Genomic DNA, 12,942 nt, shown 5'->3' with positions numbered 1-12,942 from the left:
TAAAGTTCATTTTAATGTAATCTGAAATTTTTATTCATATTTCGACAGTGTAAATTTTATTATATTTTACAATGTTTGATACTCCTATATATCAGTCCGTTCATTTCATTAGATTTATTTGTCTTTGCTTTAAGATGATATCTTTTATTAATGACTTCAGCACTAAAAAATCATCATGGTTCTTATTTACAAGTCTGATCCACGTTTTCACAAATACCTACCATTCTGATTTACATCTGGCTGAAGATCTTCAATGAGCTCTTGTTTCTTCTGTAATTCTTCATGGACCTCTGTTAGTTTTTCCCTAAGTATCGGAAAGAGCATTGAGCTTGGAGTCAGATCCATCTAAGAGTGAGAAGTGGTCTCAGCCACACAACGTTTGTAGACACGGGTGAGTTGCCTTCTGACCCTGAGGCTGTTCTCTGTGAAACGGGGGTACTATCTGCCTGATCTGAGGGATTGTTGTGAAGACAGAAACTGCCTGGCACAAGGTGGGTGCCAGGAATGATGCATTTCCTCCCTTGTCACCCTCGCTGCCTGTGAAAGTTAGAGAAAGTATTCTACAGGTTTACCATTCCACATACTCTAGCTGTGAGAGCAGCCGTCTGCTTTGATAAACTCTTTAAATATTAGCAACTGAAAAAATGTACGCATTTGGTTTGCTTAGCACCCAGTCTGAATCTTTAACCATGTTTTTCTTTTTACTTTTGGTAGCAGTGGTGAACATTCAATTAGCATCTGAGTATTTGCTTTTATTAAAAATATAAGAAAAAGATATTAACGTAAGAAGCTTTACAACCCTTCCCCTCTCACATTTAAAATGAAATACCAGTTTTACTTACAAATGAGCTTCCAACTTCTGCTTTAATTTGCTGGACTATAAAATTAAAAAACATTCCTGTAAGATGACTATGTCAACAAAGGTAAATTTTCCAGACATCTAAATCTCTTTACCTCCTTTTGAAGGCCTACTATGTAAATCTTTTAAATTTTTAAATCCTACTATGTAAATCCTTTAAAACTTTGTATTTCTAATGATATACTTTTAAAAGCATAAAATTTTAGATTTTTTCCTCAAAAGGAAAAGGAGATTAGGAAATACAAAAGACTACAATAACAAAAAGGAAAAATGCTTCATATTTCTGAATATAATCAAAATTAAGTTTGAACTTGAAAAATAGCAAATGCCAGCTGCATGATATATGAAGGAGTATCAAACACTTAAGACAGCTAAAAAATCATTTATTCAAAATGCAAATTTTAAGATTTTGAACTTTGAGGAAGAACAGACTTAAAGAACTATTTATTTTTATTGTAAAAATATCTCTCCATAAATGAAAACATTTTAATAATGACACCAAAATGAAGCAACTGGATTTTGGTAGAAAGCAAAATTTTAAATATAAAATTTCCTCTTTTAAAAAAAAAGTATTTTAAATCACAATAGTCATTCTGCATCTACTGATTAGCTGAATAATTTAAAACATATAATTTGAAATCTAATTTGAGCACCAATAGATTAAAAAATAAAAGATAAAGAAATTTAAAATCATTAAAATACTGCAATCAAAAATGTACTACCCCCAACAGATCCCAAGTAAAAAGTATTCCCTAACATGGCTTAAAATAGTATTTGTATTAGAGAGGTTACAATACCGTATATATGCACATATGAGATGCCGCCATGCATGAGACGATTTCTATTTTCCAAGCCCCCAGAGGAAAAAAAAGAAAATCACATAAAGCACAGAAAAGACAAAAAGGAAATGCAACCCTTCCAATCTTCCTTTTCATCTCTTTACTCACTCTGTAGAATTTTCTCCCCCATCAACAGGTATAATCATCTAACATTCAATCAATGTGTCTCTCACACACATCTAGCCCTTTTTCTTGTTACTTTTAATACGCCTCTCTCTCAATCATTACTTCTTCTGTTCATATAGAGAGATCCAACTACAGAAAAGTTGCTAGGTGTATGCAGATTTAGGCTAAATTTGATGTCCTTTAAATAATCTCTGTCCTGGCAGTATCTGCCATACCCATTAGAAAATGGTGAGGTCATGAGTCAGTGTGGAAGGAGGAAGAAATGAGGAGCGAGGCCTCCAAGGCTGCATTAAAGTTTCTGCCCTTCAGAGACTGGGGAGTCACTGGTAGAAATCAGTTTCTCATTCTCCATTTTCCTATTAGAAGGCTTCCTCAACTTTGCTGAGTACTCCCATTTGGACTTTTCTCATGTCTGCCCTATTGAAATTCTAGCAGAGCTGTGCAGGCCTCAATTGTAGCATGCTTGCAATCAAGAATTATCATGAACTGAGGTGTAATTATTGAAGTAGGACAGATAGAAATCACCTTACAATATATATGATCAATTTACAGGCTCCAAGTTGGCAAAATCACTGCATCTGTTATGCAGATATATACGGTATTTAATAAGGGTGTCCTAAATGATAAGGGTAACACTTTCAGATACAAGATCAATTTGGGCATCAGGACCTATTACAAAAAATTCATATACAGCAGAATTTCATAATTTCTAAGTTACTTACACTTTCGCCTTCAGACCTGGAGCCTTGTTCCTGTAAAGACTTCTGGAGATCTTCAACCTGCTGCTGCAATTCTCGGATACGCTCTTTGCTCAACCTATTGAGAGATAAGTCATACGTGTATTTGTATTCAACGTCAAAGTAGTTAAGGAACAGGGAAGGTGCATTCATGTCATTAACTGAAAAAATATACATTTGGTAGCAATGTCAAATGTGGAACAATTATCTGTTACTGAGTAATATCATAAGCTACTTCTAAGGAAATACTTAAAAAAAGAAGACTTTCTTCCTGAAAATGTGTTATATCTACCTTTAAAAATATAAGGCACTTCTGTGTCAATGACAAAAACATAACATTTCTGCAATGTATTCACTGATAGAAAAATGAGAAAACCAGCTCAGTTTTCTTACAGTTGTATTTTTAATGAATGGAAACCAAGTTTCCACCTTCTGTTTCAGATTTCACTCTGTACTGGAAAAAGAGGAAGCCCACCATTTTCCAACCATTTCTTCATGGCTTTTTATTGAAATTACAGGGATTAGCACTAGTGACTAGTTTAGATTTTAATTTGGCAAAATCCCATTCTTTAAAACTCTGCTTGGAAGTTATTTGCGCTTGAAGTTACCAGTTAGTGTCCCTCCTCTCTCTCCATCTCCCTCTCCCACAGGTATGTGCACTCACATATATGACACAGATCCACCAACAACAGTCCATTGTTACAGTTATCACGTGAGTTATCTATTCACATGTCTGTCGTCCTACATTAATTCCCTAACAACTGAAATCTAGTACTTCTAGGGCCAAGAACTAGCACTGAACTGCATAGCACAGTAATTTTTAATGGTCTCTTCAGAAAGCTAAAATGCTATTCTTTTTAAATAACAGTTAATGTAACAATATACAGACAAATTTGAGACAGACAAGGTCAATTATCTCTAAAATTTCTGACCGGTCTCTAAAATTCAATAAAGGTTGGATAAACAAATCTAAATACCTTTATTAAGTGTGCCACTTATAAGAAGCAGGTCAGCACAGCAGCTAAGAGGAGATACTCAGCAACCAACTGACAGAGTTCCAATGTAGGATCCAGAACATACTAGCGCTATCATGCTGGATAATCTAATTAACTTCCCTATATCTCATCTTTCTTATCCATATTTACTACTTCATACGGTTATTATGAGAATTTATTGAGTTAATACCAATAAAGTACTTAGGAAAGGACCTGGAACATAACAAGTACTATACGATGTTACATATTTTTCTTAGTAATTGTTCAGCACACCATTTGCTTTAAACAGATTACCTGTAGTCTTCCTATCTTGAATTTATAGCTGAAGACACTGAGTATGAGATTAAGTAACTTGCCTAGAAATGGTTTGTGTGTGATCTGGTGGGAAATCACAGTTAAATGCATTAGAAGTGGGATCCCACTTGACTCCACAGACGAAATCCCACATAGGCACCAGATTGCAGTAGAAAGCCAAACTATCATTTACTCATTTCTTAAACCTTCTCAGTTGTGAAGAATAAACAAGCTAGTTAACCAAGTCATACATGTATTTTATAATAATATGACTGAAATGAATCACTTGACTTCTTTCTTTCATGCAGTGAAGCTTGCAGTGGTGAGAGACTATGAACAAAACCCTTCAACCTGCTTCCAGGCAGTTCTAATTATAATACTTTGGGTACCATATTTTCCACTTGGGTGAGTCAAGATTTGGTGTCTAGGTCATTAAATCCCCAAGACTTTCGATTATGGATGAGCACGTCACCTTTGCTCAGTCTCCAGTTCATTCATCTTGCGGTGTTTCTGTTCCAGCTGCTCTTGAAGTTCTTCAATACGTTCATTCTCAGTACCTTCCTGCTGCAAGCGAAGCATCTTATTTTCATGTTGCAGTCGAATAAACACCTCCCTGAGGTTAAAAATGAAAGTTTGTTTTCAATTTTTAAAAAGATGAGTCATCATATTCTTCACACACACATACACACACACACACACACACACACACACACACACACGGAATTTCCTGTCCGCTCCATCACTATCATTTTAAAATTGAACTAAGCCTGGCTATCTTTATCAGTAAGAGTGCAAGACCCTTAAAATGTAATCAAAACTTTTGAAAGTTTTTAAAAAAAATTATGTACACTACAAGACTGCACCTCAAAAATAAATAGTAAAGTTTTAAAGGTTCTGGTATAAGATTACGCTAAAGTTAATAAATGATTATTATGCGAATCTCTAAGAGACAATATGAATTAATTTACTTGGTAATTTACTAACTAAAGGAAATAGTATATTCTTAGAAAATACATAAATAAAAAGCAAAAGATTGAAGAAACTATAGTTTGTCTAACATTTTAAAATAAGCTTTATGATGGTAATAAGACAGTTTTTAGAACTTTTTGTTTTTGGAAAAAATTTTATTAAAGATTTACATGCACTTGTTTTTTAAAATGCAAACACTACTGCCCTCCACAAAATTCCAGTACTCAAAACCACTCATTTCAATTCATCCCAATTCTTCCAAATGCCAAGACAATAACCCTAGAAAATACGCTTAAATGGCTATTTTTTAAAATTGTTAATTTTAGTGTCATGATTAGCCTCCCACTAAGAAAGATAAATAATTTCTCATTTTACACAATAACTACTTCCACCTTCAGATGTTAGTTATATTGAGTTTTGTCTGCTAATAGTTTTACAGTTTTAAATGATAATACTTAAACCACCATAGTGACTTTCTGACTAAAGTGACTGCATTGTATAAACTTTAGACACTAACTTTTTCTCATACCCCAGAGGCGTGACCTCACTATCTAGCAAGAAGGGATGTGTTATAAAAACTTAAATGTTTTTAAACAAGGTTGTGAAATTTAACTTCTGATATATTTTTAAATCGTTGCAGTAGCAATAATCTGATTTAGCAAGTTTAAACAAATGAGACAAAGTAATTTTCAGTTTTATGACACATAAAATGAAAAGTCTTTAAAGGCTAACAAATTTACCAAAAATATCATTTATAATATTAAGTATGGGTTATCAACTGACAGAAACAAATGTACCTGTACTCCACCGGCATAATCTCAGCAGCAAGATTCTCGTAACTCTTGGTAGCAGATGCATCTAAACAACACAACACAACACATAAGCATTTCTGTATTTTGACTATTAAAAGTTCCTAAATCTATCCAAATTCACCTGTTTGGTTTAGGTGATCCTGTTGTACTTGTGAACATCGAAGCTCTTCATTGGTTTCTTTCAGAGTATCTCGCTGCTCTATTAGTCTCTACAAAAGAATGGTTGATATCAGCAAAGTATTTAATTCTGCCCATAAACTATATGCTTATGCTTACAGTACTTTATCTTAACAAGTTAGCTTGATAACTGTTGCTTGGTTAATTACAAATCACAATGTTTTAGTTGTAAAAGGCTCATTTTCTCTTGCACAAGTTACATAAACAATAGTCTTTTCCAACACATGGCTTGTCATTTCCCTATCAGATAGTTTATGTTTGAACAAAACGAATGCAATTATGTAATAGAGTACAAAAATACAATTTAAGGTAGTAACAGACATGGACTTTGGAGGCATAAAGACCATGATTTCACTTCCGGTTTCACTATTTCCCAGCTAGAGTATCCTGGCAAGTCATTTATCATTTTGAATTTAGTCTCCATATAGTCAAAAGGGAATGCTGATACATAACGTATGGGGAGACTAGTTACTTCTTTAGACAGCTGTGAAATTCGACTGGAAGAGTAATAAGTAGCACCCTGGCAGTATGAATTCATGGAAACGCATCATTTCCTAGGACAGCTTACTAGAGAAAGTAGTGAGGCAGCTTTAAGCAGAGACTGGGAAATGGGTGTGGAGAAGAATGGGAGGAGCTCCTTCCAGTGACCTGTGCAGTCATTGGTCACTGGCTGTTCCTAGGTAGAGCAAGTCCAGAGGAGGGAATTTCCCCTGGGGATTGGGCAAAAAAAGCGCTCAGTGCAAATAAAGGGCCAGTCAACAGAGGCCAATTATGGTTTAAAGAAACCAATGTAAACCAGCTAGGTTTGAAGGACCCAATCAATGTTTGCCAACAGGTTTCGGCAGGCAGACAAGGCACAAAGGCCCAAACCCCGCTGGGCTGCAGCGGCGACCATCTCAGGACCCCTTTCATTTTGTTGGGAACTTTCCTATCTTCTAATAAACTGTTTCCCTATTCCTTCTGCTTACTTGTGGTCCACGAATTCATCCTTGCATTCCCGAGACCAAGAACTCAACCAGGAAGAGAAAAATGTGGTCTCACCAGCACTTTACAATACTAATTCAGAAGCTATGCCAATGACAAACTGCTATTGTCAGACAAAAGACTCATGCTTCAATCATTTTCCCAGAAGTTGAAAAGTACTTCTGATACAAAATTGTTATTATAAATGTTATGTTCCAAATCAATCAATAAAATCCTACCTAGTTGATTATGTGGCTCAAATCAATGTAACAGTAAATCGGTACCTAAGTCAAGGGGTCCTCAGGTTGGAGTTCACAGATGTCCCAAGGATCCTGGCAGCCTTAATTTATAACTAAGGGCAAGCACAAAGACTTGTGTAAATCTGGTCCTCCGTAAATACAATATGGACACTGGCAAATATATCAGTATCAACTCCTCAGAACTCTGGAGATAAACCAAAGGCCTGCAATAATCTCAGGTGCATTTATTGATGTAAACCTGCTAACCCGTGGTTAGAAGAGTAAGCTTTTTGTTCTTTTAACTTGCCTTTCTACCATTCCCCTGACTGCCACCATAACATGGGAGCCCAGAAAACCAGCAGCCTCTCAATCTGTAGCTGTGAAAACCCACAACCTAAACACCAACCACAGGGAAGGCTGAATATGGAGCTCCTCTCACGGCACCCCATCTTCAGAGAATTGTCACTATTTAACCTGCCTTGCAGTTCCCTTTAAATGCTGTTATATGGATTTTTCATGATTTGACCTGATTTAGCCCTTACTCCGCAGGAAAGGCCTACAGTATTCTCCTGACATTTGTCAAAAATAATCATCAGCAATTGTTTACTAACACAGCTACTGAAAGGCTGTGATACCAGCTGGAGCAAAAAATAGCCTGGATAAACATTTGTAAGAAAGATCTGAAGAATAGGATACCCATGGGAGGCTTTGAAAAGCCCTGACATGTTCCTGGAAATCTAAGAGGCCAGCTACGTGCAGGGCTGTGCACATGGCCAGAAAAAAACCTGAGAGGAGCCCAATGTCTTGGCTCTAGATAAATTTGATGCCCTGTGCAAATAACAAATAAAAGCAAAAGTAGAGTTTTAAACTGTCCAAACATTAAAGATGTTTTTCTAACACTCACACTGAGTCCTCTGGCAAAGGCTGTGAGAGCTATTGGTTCAAAGCATCCCCAATAGTCTCTGAGTAATCATGAACTAACGACAGCAGTAACTGAGTGGAGACTTCAGTGGATACATGATACAAAGAGCGCAGGCTCTACAGAATTAGTTCAAAAAGTCACTTTAAAAAATAAAAAGAGCAATAACAAACACTGAGTTTGGGAGAAATCTGATTTCCAGATTTGAAATACTATGTTAAATGTCATATTTTCAACAAAAACACACAACACAAAAACAGATAAGCCCATAACAGTGAAAAAAATGCAGTGCACAGAATAGCCAATGAGGTGACCTAGTGGGCGGATACTTCACACAAAGCGTTACAAATATTGTAAGTGCAAGTTCAAAAACCTAGAGCAAACCAAGTATGAAGAATTAAAGAGAAATTATGAAAATGTCTGAACAAATAGAGTATAAGAGAATTTATAAAAATAAACCAATTAGAAATTCTGAATTGAAAAGTGAAATAAAGAAAATGAAAAATTTACCAGATGGACTCAGCAGCAGATTTGAGCAGCGGAAATAAAAAAAATCAAGAAACTTGAAAATAAGGTGACTAAAAAAAAAAAAAAAATGCAATAAATAAAAATGAAGTCAGACTCAGAGATGTGTAAGACACCCTTAAAGTGTACCAACATGCACATAAGAAACCCAGACTGAGAGAAAAGGAAAAAACAATATTTGAAGAAAGTTGGCTAAATACTTCCCAAATTTTATGAAAAATAATCTATAGATCCAAGAAACTCAATGAACTATAAATACTATAAACTCAAAAGGATCCACTCTTACATACATCAAAACTAATGAAAAACAAGTTCAAAGAGAGACTCCTAAAAACAGCAAGAGAATAACAAATGATCACACAAAAGCACCTTAGTAAGTTTAACAGCTGACTTCTCATCAAGCAATGGAGGCCACAACACAGTGGATGACATAAAGTGCTCAAAGATAAAGACTGTCAAACGAGAACTGTATATCTAACAAAATGTCCTTTGAGTATGAAGAATAGAGATTTTTGCAGAATAAACAGACACAAAATAAAACAGAATTTGTCATTAGCAGAAACACTCTACAAAAACAACACAAAAAATACAAAAAGGTGTCCTTCAGGTTGAAATAAAAGGATGTTGGAGTGTAATTTAAATATGGAAAAACAAACAGCATCAGCAGAGGTAATTATATACATATATATGTAAGACATACAAATGTATTTTATTCTCAAATCTGATATAAAAGCAATAAAGCATTAAATATAAAACTGTGTTAATGAGCATATAATCTATAAAGATATGATTAGTATGACCTAAAACGAGGGGGATAAGGTTTTATTTTGCAGTCATTTTCAGTATACTATAGGAATTAAGTTAGTATTAATCCCAAATAGGTTGTTTCAAGTTGTTGATTATAATCTGCATAACAACCATTAGAAAGTTACTTTTAAAAACATGGCAAAAGAAACAAGGGATTTAAAGTGATGTATTAGAAGATATCTAATACAAAGTAAGTCAGTAGCAAAGAAATAAAGAAAAAAATGGCAAAATAAAATTTTTTTCAGTAATCAGAAAAAATGGCAAAGTAACAGATCTAAATGCTGTCTTATCAGTAATTACATTACATGTAAATGGATCGAAGACTCCAATTAAAAGGCAAACGCTTTATAGTTTCATATCTTAAGTTTAAATCTTATCCAGTGAGAGTCAATTTTCATTAATGGTGAAAGGTGTGAGTCCAATTTCAGTCTTCTAAAAGTCTCCAGCCAGTTCTCCCAGTGCCATTTGTAAAACAGGGAATCTTCCCCCAGTTTATATTTTGATAGGCTTATCAAAGATCAAATGACAGTTAAGTGTCTGAGTTCATCTCTTGGTTCTCGATTCTGTATATATCTACCTCTCTGTTTTTGTGCCAGTACCATGCTGTTTTGATCACTACAGATTTATAGTATAGATTGAAGTCTGGTAGCGTGATTCCTTCTGATTTTGGAGAGAGTGCAAGGGAAACACTTGAAGAAATTGGCCTGGGAGAATACTTTATGAGGAGGACCCCCTGGGAAATTAAAGCAACACCAAAAATACACTACTGGGATCTGATCAAACTAAAAAGCTTCTGCACAGTCAAGAACACAAGTAAAGCAAGTAGACAGCACTCAGAATGGGAGAGGATATTTATAGGGTATGTTTCTGACAAAGGTTTGATAATCAGAATCTACAGAGAACTCAAACTTAATAAGAACAGAACAAGGAATCCCATTTCATTGTGGGCAAGGGACTTGAACAGAAGCTTCTCTGAAGAAGATAGGCGCATGCCCTACAGACACATGAAAAAATGCTCATCATCTTTAATCATCGGAGAAATGCAAATCAAAACCACTTTGAGATATCATCTAACTCCAGTAAGAGTGGCTCACATAACAAAATCACAAAACTACAGACGTTGGCATGGACCTGGAGAAAAGGGAACACTTCTGCACTGCTGGTGGGAATGCAAGCTAATATGTCCCTTTTGGAAAGAAGTATGGAGAATACTCAGGGATCTAAAAGTAGACCTGCTGTTCGATCCTGCAATTCCTCTACTAGGAGTATATCCAAAAGACCAAAAATCACTTTATAACAAAGATATTTGCACCAAATTGTTCATTGCAGCTCAATTCATAATAGCCAAGTCATAGAAGAAGCCCAAGTGCCCATCCACCCATGAATGGATTAATAAATTATGGTATATGTATACCATGGAATATTATGCAGCCTTAAAAAAGATGGAGACTTTACCTCTTTTATGTTTACATGGATGTAGCTGGAACATATCCTACTTAGTAAAATATCTCAAGAATGGAGGAAAAGTATCCAATGTATTCAGTACTATTATGAAACCAATTTACAATCACTCACACTTTCACGTGAGGAATAGATCACAACTATGGCCCAGGATGTAGGAGGGAGGGTATGGAAAGGGAGGGGAGAGGACAGATGGAGGGAGGGTTAATGGTGGGATCACACCTATGGTGCATATTGCAAGGGTACATGTCAGATCTATTAAGTACAGAGTATAAATGTCTTAACACAATAATTAAGTAAATGAGGTGAGGGATATATTAGCCAGTATGATGTAAGAATTCCAAATTGTATATGAAATCAGCACACTGTACCCCATAAATGCATTAATGATACATGATCTACCTCTTTATGATTTAATAAAGAAAAAAGGCAAATACTGACAAAAGGAATTTTAAAAATGATCCAACTAAATGCTGGGTAGAGAAGACAGATCCTAGTATCAAAGACAAATTATTTGAAAATTAAAAGATGGAAAAGGATGAAAACAGTAACCAAAAGAAAGCTACAGACTATACAAATATCAAACAAAACAGACTTTAAAAAATACTGTTTAAAAAAAAAAAAGGGACATTTTTGATGATAAAAGAATCAATCAAGAAGATATAAAAATTAAAAACATAAATGAATCTAACAACACAGCCCCAAAATACAGTAAAAATTGACAGTATGGGGGTCATTATGGAAGTTATGAGATATACAAAAATCAGGAAACATAAAATCTGCACAGTTAGAAACAAATAAAGTCCTCCCAGAAACACCAATAAACCAAGCAAGTTGAAACTTGCATGGATGAATCAGAAAGGTTACTGTCTACTGTGTTTCTTGGAAATTAAAAAATGTACCATAACACAGTCTGTCTCAAACTTTCACAGTGACCTACATAGAAAAAGACAACACAATAATAATAATTGGAGATTAAATATACCACATTCAATAGATGGAACTACATACCAAAACACAAGGATGGAGGGGAGACTTGGACAGCACTACAGAACATGCAGATTACAGACGTGTATAAAGTACCCACAAACAGCAGAATACACGAAGCATTCTCCAAAATAGACTGTAGACCCGTGGTTCTCATCCTTCCTAATGCCGCAATGTATTTTCATTGTTAAAAAGGGGTTGCAACCCACAGGTTGAGAACCGCTGCTGCAGACCATAAAACAAGTTTCAGTAAATGAAGAAAATTGAAATCATACAAAATATGTTCTCTGATCACAAGATCACAATGGAATTAAATGAGAAATCAATGACACAATACAATTTGGATATTCACAAATGTGGATATTTAACAGGATACTCTTAAGTAGGGCTAAGAAATCTTAAGGGAAATTAAAAATATATTCAAAAATGTAAAAAAAAAATACAATATGTCAAAACATACAGAATGCAGTAAAAAAAATGTTAAGGGAGAGATTTATAGTTGTAAACACATACTTAAAATGAGAGAAAAATATCTCAAATCAATAACCTAATTTTTCACCTTAAGAAATCAGAAAAAGCATTCTAAATACAAAAGAATTTGTTTCCTTTATCAATGAATTAGTAACAATTAGAGTAAAAATGAATGAAGTAAAAGATAGAAAAAATATGATAGAGAAAAATCAACAAATTGAGAAACTCTTAACTAACCAAAAAAAAAAAAAAATGAGAGAGAGAGAGAAACTCATATATAAAAATCATGAATGATGGAGGGGTTATCACTCCTGACAGAAATTCCCTATTTCTTACCGAAATAAAAAAAGGTAAGAAATAACTATAAATAACCATATGCCAATAAATTAGATAACAGATTAAATTGAGAAATCTCTAGAAAGATACAAACTACTGATACTAAATCAAGAAACAAAAAGAGTATGTGAATAGACCTATAGAAATGGAAAAAACTGAATTAGTAATTTAATGATCTCCCACAAATAAAGCTCCGGCCTGGATGTCTTGTTATACTCTAAAAAACATTTAAAGAAGAATTAACACCAATTTTCACAAACTTTCCCAGAACATATTAAAAAGGAAATTTTTCCAACTTATTTTATGTGGCCAATATGATTTTTATATCAAAACCAGGTGATGACCTCACAAGAACACTATAAACCTATATCCCTTATAATGCACAGGGAAAAATCTTCAGCAAAATACTTACAAACTGAAGCCAGA

General features: G+C 34.6%; 1 protein-coding gene across 1 annotated transcript in view; it reads right to left on the bottom strand.

The window, feature by feature from the left end:
• Positions 1-12,942, bottom strand: part of HOOK1 (hook microtubule tethering protein 1) — a 62,625-nt gene that overhangs the window by 11,866 nt on the left and 37,817 nt on the right. Inside the window, exons 13-18 of the mRNA XM_053575371.1 lie at positions 5,753-5,840; positions 5,617-5,677; positions 4,323-4,463; positions 2,547-2,640; positions 843-877; positions 222-304 (exon numbers count right to left, since the gene is read on the bottom strand). Of these exons, the coding sequence (XP_053431346.1) occupies positions 222-304; positions 843-877; positions 2,547-2,640; positions 4,323-4,463; positions 5,617-5,677; positions 5,753-5,840 (502 nt within the window). The remainder of the gene's footprint in view (positions 1-221; positions 305-842; positions 878-2,546; positions 2,641-4,322; positions 4,464-5,616; positions 5,678-5,752; positions 5,841-12,942) is intronic.

The sequence above is a fragment of the Nycticebus coucang genome, chromosome 22 (assembly GCF_027406575.1).
Source record: "Nycticebus coucang isolate mNycCou1 chromosome 22, mNycCou1.pri, whole genome shotgun sequence".
NCBI classification, from domain to species: Eukaryota; Metazoa; Chordata; class Mammalia; order Primates; family Lorisidae; genus Nycticebus; species Nycticebus coucang.
This window is presented reverse-complemented; position numbering and strand designations above follow the sequence as displayed.